At 53.6% G+C, this 17,281-nt stretch overlaps 1 protein-coding gene across 7 annotated transcripts in view; it reads left to right on the top strand.

The window, feature by feature from the left end:
* LOC138522049 (antigen peptide transporter 1-like) overlaps window positions 1–17,281 on the top strand; it is a 142,202-nt gene that overhangs the window by 9,301 nt on the left and 115,620 nt on the right. For 2 of the 7 annotated variants that reach the window (XM_069635274.1, XM_069635278.1), the window contains exon 2: window positions 16,489–17,002. In XM_069635274.1, the coding sequence (XP_069491375.1) occupies window positions 16,507–17,002 (496 nt within the window). In that variant the 5' untranslated portion in view covers window positions 16,489–16,506. Of the gene's footprint in view, window positions 1–6,138; window positions 6,263–6,410; window positions 6,631–16,488; window positions 17,003–17,281 lie in introns of those variants that run through there. The other 5 variants (XM_069635277.1, XM_069635279.1, XM_069635275.1 and 2 more) reach the window with 5 other exon arrangements.

Genomic DNA, 17,281 nt, shown 5'->3' with positions numbered 1-17,281 from the left:
GGGGCACAGAAACACGTGCACACTCTGCCACAATCACTCACGCTGCAATCCTGGCATACACAATCCCACACTTCCCTGGGGGCACAGAGACATGTGCCCACTCTGCCACAACCACTCACGCTGCAATCCTGGCATTCACAATCCCACACTTCCCTGGGTGCACAGAAACACGGCCCACACTCTGCCACAACCACTCACGCTGCAATCCTGGCATCATACAGAATCCCACACTTCCCTAGGGGCACAGAAACATGTGCACACTCTGCCACAATCACTCACGCTGCAATCCGGGCATCATACACAATCCCACACTTCCCTGGGGGCACAGAAACTCGTGCACACTCTGCCACGCTGCAATCCGGGCATCATACACAATCCCACACTTCCTGGGGCACAAACTCGTGCACACTCTGCCACAATCCCATTATACGGGCATTATACACAACCCCACACTTCCCTGGGGGCACAGAAACACGTGCACACTCTGCCACGCTGCAATCCGGGCATCATACACAATCCCACACTTCCTGGGGCACAAACTCGTGCACACTCTGCCACAATCCCATTATACGGGCATTATACACAACCCCACACTTCCCTGGGGGCACAGAAACACGTGCACACTCTGCCACAATCACTCACGCTGCAATCCTGGCATTATACACAACCCCACACTTCCCTGGGGGCACAGAAACACATGCACACTCTGCCACAATCACTCACGCTGCAATCCGGGCATCATACACAATCCCACACTTCCCTGGGTGCACAGGAACACGTGCACACTCTGTCACACTCACTCAGGCTGCAATCCTGGCATACACCGCCCCACACTTCCCTGGGGGCACAGAAACACGGTGCACACTCTGCCACAATCACTCAGGCTGCAATCCTGGCATTATACACAATCCCACACTTCCCTGGGGGTACAGAAACACGGCCCACACTCTGCCACAATCACTCACGCTGCAATCCTGGCATACACAATCCCGACACTTCCCTGGGGGCACAGAAACACAGTGCACACTCTGCCACAATCACTCACGCTGCAATCCTGGCATCATACACAATCCCACACTTCCCTGGGGGCACAGAAACACGTGTACACTCTGCCACACTCAAGCTGCAATCCTGGCATACACAATCCCACACTTCCCTGGGGGCACAGAAACACGGTGCACACTCTGCCACAATCACTCACGCTGCAATACTGGCATACACATAATCTGTGCATCCGTCCATTTTGGACCCATCACATAGCAATAACTCATTCCCCTTTTTTCCCCCCAGAAAAGTGTGACCCGAGTCTTGCTTTTGTTTTTTGGCATAAAAAGGCCGCAGATTTATTTTCCACAATATCATAAAACCACACTGCACACATTAGTGGAAGTAACTCAGAAGATGCGGCGACTGCTCCGTGACCAAATAACCTGCTTCACCCTTTCTTTCCAAAAGTCCAGTATAGGCCCAACTCTCCCAACCCTTTGCGCCTGAGCCTCGCCTGCCCCTGCAGGTGTCCGTGGGCGGGGAGAGTGCTGTTTCCTTGGGGGAAGCTGAGCCCTTGTTGTTCCTCCCCACCCCAGACGCCCCTACCGTTTAGGCTCCCAAGGGGCGCTGGTCTGAGAAGAGCAAAGACCCTTCCGGCTTTCTCCTGGCTCATCCGGAGTCTGTCTATTGTGCTTGGTCGCCCAAACACTGCCACGCCACAGGTGGGTTACCACCCACCGTGGATCCACCCTGCTGTCTTCCTTACATTTTCTAGGATTTTGAGCAAAGGTTCCAGAAGAATGGCTCCAACCCCAGTGGTGACAAATATACCCCATCTCTCAGAACATACTCTGAGGAATTTAAATTAATCAAGTTCTGCCTGATCTGGCCAAAACCCCTGCCCCTTCTGAATTTTGCCATTGCCCCATTTAGCTTTCTTCTGGACCTCTCCACCGCTGCGTGATTATCTGCACCCCTCCATTCTGGCCTTGGATTATCTCTGACCGACTGATTTCTGTTTCCCCCAATTGGCTTGCCTATTCCTGTAGAGAGCCCATCATTTCCCGCCTCAGAGCCCCCCCTTCCCAGGCTTGTCGGGTCGTTACCTCCCAAGTGTATGCCCCAGCTGAGTGTTCTACTACCCAGACCGATCACTTTTCCCTCCGAGCTGCTGCTGTTGGGGAGAAACGGTGGCATGTCAATTTTATAATTTTTTCCGGCCTTATATACTTCTTAAAACACCAAGACCTCCATCTACCAATCTGCCTGAATGCTCATTCCCCCACGCCCATGGTTGCGGCTGACGTGGCTGCCCCAATCCGAACTGAGTGCGGCCCGAATACTCCCCTTGTCTCCCCAGTTTTTTCCAGCGCCAATTCCGTACCCTTCCGAATTGGAAGCGGCTTAGAGCTGTCCCATTGTGCTGAATGAGCAGCGGAGCCTCCCCTCCCGAGGAAGGTCTCAGCCTGAGGAAGACTGCCACCGTCCTGTCCGGGTATAGTCTGAGCCTGCTCTGGGACACTCCTGCCTCAGTCACATTTCCATCCTATTCCGCCTTAACCAGGGCGGGCCTGCTCCAGGACACTTCTGCCCCTGCCACCTTTCCAACTTGTTCCTCATACTGCACCCGCCATAGGTTCCTTACCCCTTTTATTTGGCGAAAAAGCTCCCCAACCACTATCTTTGCTCTGCCTGCCCTTGCAGGAGTTACCCTGTTGGGAGAGGGCTGCTCCTGGTGGGTGCGGTTGAGCTGTATTCTTTTGCTTGTTTTCCAGAACCAACAGTGCCTTTCTTGCTCCTTTCCGGGCTTGCTATGGCCCCTCCACCATCCTTTGTCTAGCAAAAGCTCCCCAACCAACTTCCTTGCTCCGTCTGCACTTGCAGGAGTTACCCTGTTTGGAGGGCGCCATTTCCGGTAGGGGAGAGTTTGAGCTGTATTCTTTTGCTTGATGTTCCAAAGCCCCTTTGTTGCTCCTTGTCGCCCCCTATCCATTTCTTTCTCTTTCCCAGGCTCCCTCCCACATTCCTTGTCATGTGGGCCCACTTCCCCCCCCCCCCAACCTCGGCTGGGCCCTTCCCTACTTCTATTCTTTTGGCATGCTGACCGGCAGCGTTGGACTTGCTGACCTGAAGATCCACACTCCAACTTTTCCACCCTACAGTGCCAACACTGTACCCTGCTTACTTGCATAACACCTTACTTTCGAGACGAACCCTGCTTACATCCCCTTGTAGCTTGGTCACGCCTGCCACCTCTCCCACAGGCGTAACTCCCGACCCCCACTACCAGACCTAGCCACGACATGGTAGACCCACCTTGTCCCGCGCCAGTCTGCCTTACAACGCCTGAACGTTTAGCTCCTTTGGCAAAATTTACTAGCCCTATGTGACTCGCCCCTAGCTGGATAGACCGCAGTTCGGGGCTCGGTCCCCCCCACAGTTAAAAAGAAAACGCGTTGAACATCCTCTTTGAATTAGTGCATTAAAGGGGACCTCGGGTCTCGGACCGCAGTTGTTCGGTTTGCAGGCCAGTCACTTCACCACTGCACTACATAACATGATGGAAATCTTCACATAAGTGAAGGTGAAATGGCCCAATTCGATACTGTGGGTTTCGGGGGAAACCTTTGTATTGGTTCTTGGAGGATTAAAATTACACACCCTCTGTGTTCCAAAACACTCTCAGACGAATATATCCTCTCTTGGCTTAGTGTGTGTGTGTGCATTTTATGAAAAGCAAATGCCACTTGTCCCGTTTAATTTGGGTGTTAATGCAAAGGTCATGACTAAATGTGAATATTGCACCTTGACATGCTAATTTCTGAGGAAGTCACATCCCATTGTCTTTGCTGAGGAGTCCCTCCGCTTTAATTTTTAGAACTTGACCCCAGCAGCAACTACGAACCGCTGACCCCATTACCTCCACTTCACCCCACAGATGGTGTACTACAAATCTGGGCACAGCCACATCACCTACACACTGACCCCTGCCCCCTTGTTTTTTGGGGCGGTGCCGTATTACTTCCACTGGTTGTGATTCCGCCCCTTCCATGCAAGAGCGCACCCCCCCCTGTTGTTACAACTGTGCTATAACCCCACACTTCGCCTAAAATCCAGTGCCCCGAGAGGCCGTGCTTGCATGTTCCGCGGCCCGCATATTTGACATCGACCATGCCCCTCTGTTACTTTACTAGCCGCTGTTAACCCAAAGCCCATCGGGAAACTTTAATGCAGAGCCTGCCCCTGCGTTAAAACATAACCAGGGCCATGTCAAGAATACCTCGTGCTTCCGCCATTACCAGGAACCCCTCAGCAAATAGAAGCCCTGTACCACGCCAATCTTAGACCGTCTTTTCCCACTTAACTGTTTACCATGCGACCTGGGGATGCTACCTCCCAGTCGCCAGCTTCACCGGTTGGCCCCTTGGCCGCTACTCCATATGGCCTGGTGAAGTCATGTCATGGAAGTCGCCTTCCGAACTGCACTTGTTACCGTAGTGGCCTCCCAGTGCCGTGGCCGGTCCACTGCACCTCCCGCTCTACCCAGGAGTCGCCCATCGGGATTGCACGGCGCCCACCACCACAAATGAGTGTGAATAATCACATTTGATATCAGTGCGATACAAGTGCCATATCATGGTCTCCCTTCGGCGCGAACAAGTAATGGGGTGGAGACACTCGTAAAAGCGTTTAAAAAGGACTTTCTGCATGCGGGTATGGGCCGTGGTACACGGCAGCCCCAGTACAGCGCGTTTTGACCTAAACTCCAAACCCTTCTGCATAGTAATGCGCTCACCTTGCGACGCACCACAGCTGCCTATGAACATCACATTATAGGCACAATGCCTTCCCCAGTAACGCGAGCCTTCTTTCACACTACATTGCCGCCCTTTACAAACATGCCTAGTTCTCCTTCTAAAATCTAACCGTCGTACGCCGCCATTTGTGCAGCCATGGACCCCGGATACAATGTTCATTCAGAACCCTGTCTCGACTCCCTGGCTGCTCGTCAGGTCGCACCCCAGGAAAGTCAAAGATACCGGAGGGGTAACGTGGCGACCCAACGCCCCGTATGCATACTCTTTCCATTTTTACCACTACCCCGCCGTCAGAAACCAAACCCGCGCTCCTTGATAGCAACCCGAGCAATCGCATTCCACCTGCCCGTTTTACAAACATGTATAACATACATAACGAATGCACTGTCCTAAACCACTAATTTACCTCGTAATTGAAAAGTGAGCCATGAAACCCTCGTGTATAAGCCTGCAATAAGGGCCATTTTGTTTCGTGTATAAGCCTGCTATAAGGGCCATTTTGTTTCGTGTATAAGCCTGCTATAAGGGCCATTTTGTTTCGTGTATAAGCCTGCTATAAGGGCCATTTTGTTTCGTGTATAAGCCTGCTATAAGGGCCATTTTGTTTCGTGTATAAGCCTGCTATAAGGGCCATTTTGTTTCATAACTTAAGCCGTCAACTCATAAAACCACCTCATCAGCCAGCTGGCCCATTGTGTGCACCTTGTGCCTCTGTGAATGTGCAACAGCCCCCAAGCAACTGCATTCATTGTGCGCGCCCCCTGTAGAAAGGCATGCCGGCTACTGCAAACGGCCGCCTACCTTCCTCTAGCCACTTTTTCTCCCTTGCGAGGCACTGCTAGCCACTTTATCTCCCTTGCGACGCACTGCTAGCCACTTTATCTCCCTTGCGACGCACTGCTAGCCACTTTATCTCCCTTGCGAGGCACTGCTAGCCACTTTATCTCCCTTGCGAGGCACTGCTAGCCACTTTATCTCCCTTGCGAAGCACTGCTACCCATGGCGCGAACCAAGCTGTGGCGACACCCCCTTAAATGCACACTACCCCCTCTATCGCGAGCGATGTCCGTAACAAAGCTGGGTATGGTCTCCATTCCGCAAACCCCCATCCCCCCCTTATACCGCATCCATTCCACCTACTAGTTCCCTTGAACCTCCATATGAAACCATGAACCCACGGCAGCCGGGCGCGCCCCCGAGCACAAGAGCCAGAATCTAACCCAGCCCTGAAGGAGGTGGGGCAACTCTCCGGGCCACGCCTACCGGGTAGCCCCGTCCACAGCAGGCGGGGCTACAACGCCCCTACCGGGCAGCCTCGCCCGCCAGTGGGCGGGGCTACCCGGTGGGCGTGGCCCAAAGACTGCTAACACCTGCTGCATCATTCTGCCACGGGATGCAGAACATCATACAACACCGGCGACGGCTGTGCCGAGAAGCCGCGCTTCTGTGCGGTGCAGGTGGGGGAAACCCAGGCCCTGCGGTGCCTACAGGAGGGGTGGGGAGAAACCAGGGAGAGGGGAGGACGGGTGGGGAGAAACCAGGGAGGGCCGAGGGAGGGGGGAGGAGGGGTGGGGAGAAACCAAGGAGGGCCAGTCTTAGGGCGCGCGGGCGGTGGGGCCTTTCAGTTTCGTTTTCCTATCAGAGCCTGGACCGAGGCCAGGGGGAGCCCGGGGAGTGGGGGGAGCCCGAGGAGGAGCCGGGCAGAGAGCGCCTCGCGTCCGGCCAGAGACACGGGCCGCCTCGCAGCGCTACAGGTGAGCAGCGGAGCCCGCATGGATGATCTGAGCCGCCTCCTTCCCCTTCAGTCTTTCGCTCTTCGTAGCAGGTAGGATCGCGCCCCCCCTCCCCCAATCCTCCATTCCAGGTACTATCGTGCCCCCCACTCTCCTTACCACTGAACCTTCCCACCTTGCTCCCCACTTCGTCCCTACCCTCCCACCCTCTTGCAGCCCCTGAACCCACGCCCCCCTCCGCCTCCACAGTGCAGCTCACATATAATATGAACACTTAATCTGATGGAATATGCGGCGCCCCTCCAGAGCAAGGGGGCGTGAACCCCTCCACGCTGCTGCGCCTGCGCCTTATAGAGCAGGTGGTGGTCACCTGTAACAGAACTCTCCACACACGGGGTGCCGAGGTGTAAGAGGGAGAGCAGTGAGAGTGCAGTGCACGTTCTCCACACATGCACAGGCAGTGCCAACTAGGACCCCATTATGACTATACTGGCACACGGTGCACACTCTGCCACACTCACTCACGCTGCAATCGTGGCATACACAACCCCGCGCTTCCCTAACAAGCTGAGGGGGGAAACCTGCACCTGCGTCCAGGAGGAAAGCCGTGCATGGGTGACAGGGTGCGTGCATGGGTGACGGGGCGCCTTCCAGGAGGAAAGCCGTGCATGGGTGACGGGGCGGCTTCCAGGAGGAAAGCCGTGCATGGGTGACAGGGTGCGTGCATGGGTGACAGGGCGGCTTCCAGGAGGAAAGCCGTGCATGGGTGACGGGGCGGCTTCCAGGAGGAAAGCCGTGCATGGGTGACGGGGTGCGTGCATGGGTGACGGGGCGCCTTCCAGGAGGAAAGCCGTGCATGGATGACGGGGCGGCTTCCCGGAGGAAAGCCGTGCATGGGTGACGGGGCGGCTTCCCGGAGGAAAGCCGTGCATGGGTGACGGGGCGCCTTCCAGGAGGAAAGCTGTGCATGGGTGACGGGGCGCCTTCATAGAGCACAGAATGCAGGACGACAGGGACTCATGAACCCATTCTGTTCTTACAGAGCTGGGTGCTCCTATGCATAGTGGAGGGGTTTAATGCTCTGGTTACTGTGTGTGAGCTGCATGCGTATTACTGCACTTGTGTGTCTGGTCTCTGCTGGGAGTGTACTGGCTGCACTGGTCTCTGCTGGGAGTGTATTGGCTGCACTGTTCTCTGCTGGCTGTGTATTAGCTGCACTGATCTCTGCTGGGTGTGTATTAGCTGCACTGGTGTGTCTGGTTTCTGCTGGGAGTGTATTAGCTGCACTTGTGTGTCTGGTCTCTGCTGGGAGTGTATTGGCTGCACTGGTCTCTGCTGGGAGTGTATTGGCTGCACTGGTCTCTGCTGGGAGTGTATTGGCTGCACTGGTCTCTGCTGGGAGTGTATTGGCTGCACTGGTCTCTGCTGGGAGTGTATTAGCTGCACTGGTCTCTGCTGGGCCTGTATTAGCTGCACTGGTCTCTGCTGGGAGTGTATTAACTGCGCCAGTGTCTCTGGTCTTTGCTTGGTTCTCATTGCACTGGTGAAGAGGTTGAAAGTTCTGGTGACTGTTTGAGGTACATGTGTATTAGCTGCACTCGTCTCGGCTGGGAGTGTATTGGCTGCACTGGTCTCTGCTGGCAGTGTTTTAGCTGCACTGGTCTCTGCTGGCAGTGTTTTAGCTGCACTGGTCTCTGCTGGCAGTGTTTTAGCTGCACTGGTCTCTGCTGGGTGTGTATTTGCAACACTGCTCTCTGCTGGGTGTGTCTTCTCTGCACTGGGCTGACTGCTGGGTTTGTCTTCGCTGCACTGGTCTCTGCTGGGTGTGTATTAGCTGCACTGGTCTCTGCTGGGTGTGTATTAGCTGCACTGGTCTCTGCTGGGTGTGTATTGGCTGCACTGGTCTCTGCTGGGTGTGTATTGGCTGCACTGGTCTCTTTTGGGAGTGTATTGGCTGCACTGGTCTCTTTTGGGAGTGTATTGGCTGCACTGGTCTCTGCTGGGAGTGTATTGGCTGCACTGGTCTCTGCTGGGAGTGTATTGGCTGCACTGGTCTCTGCTGGGAGTGTATTGGCTGCACTGGTCTCTGCTGGGAGTGTATTGGCTGCACTGGTCTCTGCTGGGAGTGTATTGGCTGCACTGGTCTCTGCTGGGAGTGTATTGGCTGCACTGGTCTCTACTGGGTGTGTATTAGCTGCACTGGTCTCTTTTGGGAGTGTATTGGCTGCACTGGTCTCTGCTGGGAGTGTATTGGCTGCACTGGTCTCTGCTGGGAGTGTATTGGCTGCACTGGTCTCTGCTGGGAGTGTATTGGCTGCACTGGTCTCTGATGGGAGTGTATTGGCTGCACTGGTCTCTGCTGGGAGTGTATTGGCTGCACTGGTCTCTGCTGGGAGTGTATTAGCTGCACTGGTCTCTGCTGGGAGTGTATTGGCTGCACTGGTCTCTGCTGGGAGTGTATTGGCTGCACTGGTCTCTGCTGGGAGTGTATTGGCTGCACTGGTCTCGGTTGGGTGTGTATTTGCTGCACTGGTCTCGGTTGGGTGTGTATTTGCTGCACTGGTCTCTGCTGGGAGTGTATTGGCTGCACTGGTCTCTGCTGGGAGTGTATTAGCTGCACTGGTCTCTGCTGGGTGTGTATTTGCTGCACTGGTCTCGGTTGGGTGTGTATTTGCTGCACTGGTCTCTGCTGGGAGTGTATTGGCTGCACTGGTCTCTGCTGGGTGTGTCTTCGCTGCACTGGTCTCTGCTGGGAGTGTATTAGCTGCCCTGGTCTCTGCTGGGAGGGTATTAGCTGCCCTGGTCTCTGCTGGGAGTGTATTAGCTGCCCTGGTCTCTGCTGGGTGTGTCTTCGCTGCACTGGTCTCTGCTGGGAGTGTATTAGCTGCACTGGCCTCTGCTGGGAGTGTATTGGCTGCACTGGTCTCTGTTGGGAGTGTATTGGCTGCACTGGTCTCTGCTGGCAGTGTTTTAGCTGCACTGGTCTCTGCTGGCAGTGTTTTAGCTGCACTGGTCTCTGCTGGCAGTGTTTTAGCTGCACTGGTCTCTGCTGGGTGTGTATTTGCAACACTGCTCTCTGCTGGGTGTGTCTTCTCTGCACTGGGCTGACTGCTGGGTTTGTCTTCGCTGCACTGGTCTCTGCTGGGTGTGTATTAGCTGCACTGGTCTCTGCTGGGTGTGTATTAGCTGCACTGGTCTCTGCTGGGTGTGTATTGGCTGCACTGGTCTCTGCTGGGTGTGTATTGGCTGCACTGGTCTCTTTTGGGAGTGTATTGGCTGCACTGGTCTCTTTTGGGAGTGTATTGGCTGCACTGGTCTCTGCTGGGAGTGTATTGGCTGCACTGGTCTCTGCTGGGAGTGTATTGGCTGCACTGGTCTCTGCTGGGAGTGTATTGGCTGCACTGGTCTCTGCTGGGAGTGTATTGGCTGCACTGGTCTCTGCTGGGAGTGTATTGGCTGCACTGGTCTCTACTGGGTGTGTATTAGCTGCACTGGTCTCTTTTGGGAGTGTATTGGCTGCACTGGTCTCTGCTGGGAGTGTATTGGCTGCACTGGTCTCTACTGGGTGTGTATTGGCTGCACTGGTCTCTGCTGGGAGTGTATTGGCTGCACTGGTCTCTGATGGGAGTGTATTGGCTGCACTGGTCTCTGCTGGGAGTGTATTGGCTGCACTGGTCTCTGCTGGGAGTGTATTAGCTGCACTGGTCTCTGCTGGGAGTGTATTGGCTGCACTGGTCTCTGCTGGGAGTGTATTGGCTGCACTGGTCTCTGCTGGGAGTGTATTGGCTGCACTGGTCTCGGTTGGGTGTGTATTTGCTGCACTGGTCTCGGTTGGGTGTGTATTGGCTGCACTGGTCTCTGCTGGGAGTGTATTGGCTGCACTGGTCTCTGCTGGGAGTGTATTAGCTGCACTGGTCTCTGCTGGGTGTGTATTTGCTGCACTGGTCTCGGTTGGGTGTGTATTTGCTGCACTGGTCTCTGCTGGGAGTGTATTGGCTGCACTGGTCTCTGCTGGGTGTGTCTTCGCTGCACTGGTCTCTGCTGGGAGTGTATTAGCTGCCCTGGTCTCTGCTGGGAGGGTATTAGCTGCCCTGGTCTCTGCTGGGAGTGTATTAGCTGCCCTGGTCTCTGCTGGGTGTGTCTTCGCTGCACTGGTCTCTGCTGGGAGTGTATTAGCTGCACTGGCCTCTGCTGGGAGTGTATTGGCTGCACTGGTCTCTGTTGGGAGTGTATTGGCTGCACTGGTCTCTCCTGGGAGTGTATTGGCTGCACTGGTCTCTGCTGGGAGTGTATTGGCTGCACTGGTCTCTGCTGGGACTGTATTGGCTGCACTGGTCTCTGCTGGGAGTGTATTGGCTGCACTGGTCTCTACTGGGTGTGTATTGGCCGCACTGGTCTCTGCTGGGAGTGTATTAGCTGCACTGGTCTCTGCTGGGAGTGTATTGGCTGCACTGGTCTCTGCTGGGAGTGTATTGGCTGCATTGGTCTCTGCTGGGAGTGTATTGGCTGCACTGGTGTCTGGGCTTTGCTTGGTTCTCATTGTACAGGTGAAGAGTTTGAATGTTCTGGTTACTGTGACAGATTACCATTTGGCAAGGGTGTGGAAGCCCTGGAAATCTCCTGATCAGATAGATTCCCCTTTCATAAGCTCCGTGCCTAAAGCATGGTGTGCATCTGGGTCCTGCTGCACCGTATCCTGATTTGCAGCACCTGCTCTACCACTGGCGCAGAGCAGGTTCAGTGGTCACAGTTGTCCATTTGACAGTTGCAGCGACAGCCACATCCAATTTGATATTTCACATGTTTCCGCTCCTGTGAGTCAGTTTAGCTGTGGAAGCTGGTCTGTATTCTGGCCGGAAGGACTGAGCTGCCAAATGATGGGACAGGAACCGGGATGACCCTGCCTCTTCTTTGCCCTCTTTCAGACATAGCTGCCCTGGGCCCAGGTATGAAAGTGGCACACCCATTCAAAGGGAGTAGCCTCACATCAGGGTGCTGTACTTCTAAGGGCCTTTGATCTTGGTGAGAAGGGAAGGGGCAGAGTTAGAGTAGTGAGAAGATCTTTCCAATGTCCTCAACCACTGAGGTGAAGAGGAGTAATCCAAGGCAGAGGAGAGCTCTACCCACTCCCAGGATACATTGGGGGTGACATTTTGCTGAGAACCAGGACCTGCCATGCTGCACCAAAATCTCCCAGGGCTCGGAGAACAGACCCTGAAAGGACTTGCTCTGTCCTCAAGCCCCTGAATTGGGAGTCGCAGCACCCGGAGGATCAGATCTGCTAAGGCTCCCCATTCCGCTGCTTCAGAACCAGTCGGACGGCCATCATAGCGAATTCAATGCAGAGGGATCCCAGCGTTGCTACTTTCTGGCACTCCTCCGAACCTTCGAATAATTGATTGTACATTGAGCTGCTCAAAGCTGCATTGATATATGATATGATAGGTTATTTATAACGTGCTTAATACCCAGAGGTTTCTAAACGCGGACCCGGGGATCGAACCTGTGGTGCTCCGTGTCAACTTGCTTCCAAGTCGAGCACATTGCCCCTGAGCTATCCTCCTGTGTCCTTGCTGAGCCCATCACCTGCTAGGCACAATCATCCGCTAGCCACTGGGACCCGACATGAACCACTGGAGAGTCACTTGCCGACCCCTACCGGGGGGTTACACCATGACTCACCCCCTCAAACTGTTGCTTCGGTGAACCATACATCAGAGCAACAGGATCACCATTTCGACAACCACCGTCCGTCATCTCGAACCGCTCGAGTGTCACTCTTCGATCCTTCCTGGAGGTTACACCCCGACTTGACATTGAAGAGATCTTGGTGAGCACCTCAACCTGCAACACTGAATGCCGCCTTCGAGCCCCACGGAGGTACGGTATTTGAACCAGCTCGACGTCTGCTTGCTGCTTGGGGCCACACAATCCACTGTCCACATTGAGCTTTTTCCACTGGCATCACTGCTTGAAGCCGGGTTTGAGGACTTTAACCCGCCACAGACCCAAAATGAGGTACTGTTGACCAATAACTGCCCCTGTGGTCCATTTGGGCCCTAGGGACTGGTTACGTCACTTTTGCAACTTTTTTCATGCAAAGATGTATCTGTTTTATGGCTAGTAATTTGCCCATCACCCCTGTATTCATACGCCAAGTGCTACATTCTTCGGTCTGTAGCATCTTCTCCGTTCTTCCACAGGGTTGGGTTTCGTACAGTGTTTTTTTTAGATGGTTCCACTGCAGGTGCTGTGTTTGATTATAGTACATATATTTTTATAGAACCTTGATTGGACATTCCATTTATTTTGGACTGTATTACTGTATTGTTTGGGTGACTACTGGTTCACATTAACACCCCTCTTAAGAACATAGCCTTCCCTCGGCCAACGTCGCCACAAAAGACGAAGGAGGTATATCTCTTAACTCCGCCTGTTTTACCTTCATGATTGCATTGGCTCTTGGTTTGTAGAAGTGTTGGTTTGTAGAAGTGTGAATGCTGAGTTGGCATTTTCGCCACTACTCATCCTTGTACTCGTGCAGAGGAGAATCCTTTGTCACAGTTACTGTGTGTGAGGTTCCTGTGTATGAGCTGCACTTGTGTGTCTGGTCTCTGCTGGGTGTGTATTAGCAGCGCTTGTGTGTCTGGTCTCTGCTGGGTGTGTATTAGCAGTGCTTGTGTGTCTGGTCTCTGCTGGGTGTGTATTAGCAGCGCTTGTGTGTCTGGTCTCTGCTGGGTGTGTACTGGGTGTGTATTAGCTGCACTGGTGTTTCTGGTCTCTGCTGGGTTTTGGAGAGGTTGAATGTTTCGGTTACTGTGTGTGAGGTGCTTTTAGCTGCACTTGTGTGCCTGGTCTCTGCTGGGTGTGTATTAGCAGCACTGGTGTGTCTGGTCTCTGCTGGGTGTGTATTAGCAGCACTGGTGTGCATGGTCTCTGCTGGGTTTTCCTGTGAATGGCGGAGAGATTGACTGTTCTGGTTACTGTCTGTGAGGTGCACGTGTATTAGCTGCACTGGTTTGTCTGGTCTCTGCTGGGTTTTCCTGTGGATGGCGGAGAGATTGACTGTTCTGGTTACTGTGTATGAGGTGCATGTACATTAGCTGCACTTGTGGGTCTAGTCTCTGCTGGGTGTGTATCAGCTGCACTGGTGTGCCTAGTCTCTGCTGGGATCTCCGTGCACTGGTGGAGAGGGTCAATGCTATGGTTACTGTCTGTGAGGTGCACGTGTATTAGCTGCACTGGTTTGTCTGGTCTCTGCTGGTTGTGTATTAGCTGCACTTGTGTGTCTGGTCTCTGCTGGGTGTGTATTAGCTGTACCTGTGTGTCTGGTCCCTGCTGGGAGTGTATTAACTGCACTTGTGTGTCTAGTCTCTGCTGGATTCTCCTTGCACTGGTGGAGGGGTTGAATGTTCTGGTTATTGTCTGTGAGGTCCTTGTGTATAAGCTGCACTTGTGTGTCTAGTCTCTGCTGGGTGTGTATTAGCAGCGCTTGTCTGTCTGGTCTCTGCTGGGTGTGTATTAGCAGCGCTTGTGTGTCTGGTCTCTGCTGGGTGTGTATTAGCAGTGCTTGTGTGTCTGGTCTCTGCTGGGTGTGTATTAGCAGCGCTTGTGTGTCTGGTCTCTGCTGGGTGTGTACTGGGTGTGTATTAGCTGCACTGGTGTTTCTGGTCTCTGCTGGGTTTTGGAGAGGTTGAATGTTTCGGTTACTGTGTGTGAGGTGCTTTTAGCTGCACTTGTGTGCCTGGTCTCTGCTGGGTGTGTATTAGCTGCACTGGTGTGCATGGTCTCTGCTGGGTTTTCCTGTGAATGGCGGAGAGATTGACTGTTCTGGTTACTGTCTGTGAGGTGCACGTGTATTAGCTGCACTGGTTTGTCTGGTCTCTGCTGGTTGTGTATTAGCAGCACTTATGTGTCTGGTCTCTGCTGGGTGTGTATTAGCTGCACTGGTGTGCATGGTCTCTGCTGGGTGTGTATTAGCAGTGCTTGTGTGTCTGGTCTCTGCTGGGTGTGTACTGGGTGTGTATTAGCTGCACTGGTGTTTCTGGTCTCTGCTGGGTTTTGGAGAGGTTGAATGTTTCGGTTACTGTGTGTGAGGTGCTTTTAGCTGCACTTGTGTGCCTGGTCTCTGCTGGGTGTGTATTAGCTGCACTGGTGTGCATGGTCTCTGCTGGGTTTTCCTGTGAATGGCGGAGAGATTGACTGTTCTGGTTACTGTCTGTGAGGTGCACGTGTATTAGCTGCACTGGTTTGTCTGGTCTCTGCTGGTTGTGTATTAGCAGCACTTATGTGTCTGGTCTCTGCTGGGTGTGTATTAGCTGCACTGGTGTGCATGGTCTCTGCTGGGTGTGTATTAGCAGTGCTTGTGTGTCTGGTCTCTGCTGGGTGTGTACTGGGTGTGTATTAGCTGCACTGGTGTTTCTGGTCTCTGCTGGGTTTTGGAGAGGTTGAATGTTTCGGTTACTGTGTGTGAGGTGCTTTTAGCTGCACTTGTGTGCCTGGTCTCTGCTGGGTGTGTATTAGCTGCACTGGTGTGCATGGTCTCTGCTGGGTTTTCCTGTGAATGGCGGAGAGATTGACTGTTCTGGTTACTGTCTGTGAGGTGCACGTGTATTAGCTGCACTGGTTTGTCTGGTCTCTGCTGGTTGTGTATTAGCAGCACTTATGTGTCTGGTCTCTGCTGGGTGTGTATTAGCTGCACTTGTGTGTCTAGTCTCTGCTGGGTGTGTATTAGCAGCGCTTGTGTGTCTGGTCTCTGCTGGGTGTGTATTAGCAGTGCTTGTGTGCCTGGTCTCTGCTGGGTGTGTATTAGCAGCACTTATGTGTCTGGTCTCTGCTGGGTGTGTATTAGCTGCACTGGTGTGCATGGTCTCTGCTGGGTTTTCCTGTGAATGGCGGAGAGATTGACTGTTCTGGTTACTGTCTGTGAGGTGCACGTGTATTAGCTGCACTGGTTTGTCTGGTCTCTGCTGGTTGTGTATAAGCTGCACTTGTGTGTCTGGTCTCTGCTGGGTTTTCCTGTGAATGGCGGAGAGATTGACTGTTCTGGTTACTGTGTGTGAGGTGCATGTACATTAGCTGCACTTGTGGGTCTAGTCTCTGCTGGGTGTGTATCAGCTGCACTGGTGTGCCTAGTCTCTGCTGGGATCTCCGTGCACTGGTGGAGAGGGTCAATGCTATGGTTACTGTCTGTGAGGTGCACGTGTATTAGCTGCACTGGTTTGTCTGGTCTCTGCTGGGTTTTCCTGTGAATGGCGGAGAGATTGACTGTTCTGGTTACTGTGTGTGAGGTGCATGTACATTAGCTGCACTTGTGGGTCTAGTCTCTGCTGGGTGTGTATCAGCTGCACTGGTGTGCCTAGTCTCTGCTGGGATCTCCGTGCACTGGTGGAGAGGGTCAATGCTATGGTTACTGTCTGTGAGGTGCACGTGTATTAGCTGCACTGGTTTGTCTGGTCTCTGCTGGTTGTGTATTAGCTGCACTTGTGTGTCTGGTCTCTGCTGGGTGTGTATTAGCTGTACCTGTGTGTCTGGTCTCTGCTGGGAGTGTATTAACTGCACTTGTGTGTCTAGTCTCTGCTGGATTCTCCTTGCACTGGTGGAGGGGTTGAATGTTCTGGTTATTGCCTGTGAGGTCCTTGTGTATTAGCTGCACTTGTGTGTCTAGTCTCTGCTGGGTGTGTATGAGCTGCACTGGTGTGTCTGGTCTCTGCTGGGTTCTCCTTGCACTGGTGGTTAGGTTGAATGTTATGGTTATTGTCTGTGAGATCCTTGTGTATTAGCTGCACTTGTGTGTCTAGTCTCTGCTGGATGTGTATTAGCTGCACTGGTGTGTCTGGTCTTTGTTGGGTTTTACTATGAATGGTGGAGAGGTTACTTTCTGGGAGGTGAATGTGTATAAGTTGCACTTGTGTGTCTGCACTGAACCCCTGTTTGTTTCCGTTCTGTAGGTTTGACTTTGCTGGAGCATGGAGTTTCCATCCGCGCTGTGGTTCTTGCCGGTCCTGGATGTCTTGGTGCTGAACCTTCTTCAGTGGTTCTGTCCTTTTGTTGGCCTTCAGGAGCCTGTACTCGTCATCTGGGTCGCCTCTCTGGCACGTTGGGGACTCCTGACTTATGCAGTCCATGTGCTGAGTATGCGCCTTCCTGAGGGACTGCGGCAGGCACTCCTCTTGTCCACTGCGACCCTCAGCCTCCTGCTCCCCTGCTATGTGACTGTGAGCATGGTGGCCACGTTTCCCGCAGCCGCAGAATGTCTCTACGGATGGGGGCGGTGGGATGTTCTTGCCTCAACTCATGTGGTCACTTTGGTGGTGGCCCTGGTCTGGCATCACTTATCCCCCTTCCAGATGAAGGTCAAGGAGAAGCAGCCCTCTGCCTCGCTGGGCAGGCTCTTCTCCTGCATGAAGCCAGAGCTCGGTCGCTTCCTCCTCGTTGCTGTGTTGGTGGTTCTGTCCTGTTTGAGTAAGTTCAACACTGTGGTCGTATCCTGTGGGTTCTGGGTTTCATAGCACGTAGGTAGGCCTATCCTGGGCTATTAGTGTTGACAGCACTCCAACCAAACATTTATAACTGTGTCTCTCTCTTAACTTCTGGGCCTCTCCTCCCATGGTCTTCCTCTGGGGGCTCTTCTCCCATGGTCTTCCCATGGGCCTCTCCTCCCATGGTCTTCCTCTGGGGGCCTCTCCTCCCATGGTCTTCCTTTGGGGCCTCTGCTCCCATGGTCTTCCCCTGGGCCGCTCC

The sequence above is a fragment of the Ambystoma mexicanum genome, chromosome 13 (assembly GCF_040938575.1).
Source record: "Ambystoma mexicanum isolate Mex_15411 chromosome 13, UKY_AmexF1_1, whole genome shotgun sequence".
Lineage (NCBI taxonomy): Eukaryota > Metazoa > Chordata > Amphibia > Caudata > Ambystomatidae > Ambystoma > Ambystoma mexicanum.
This window is presented reverse-complemented; position numbering and strand designations above follow the sequence as displayed.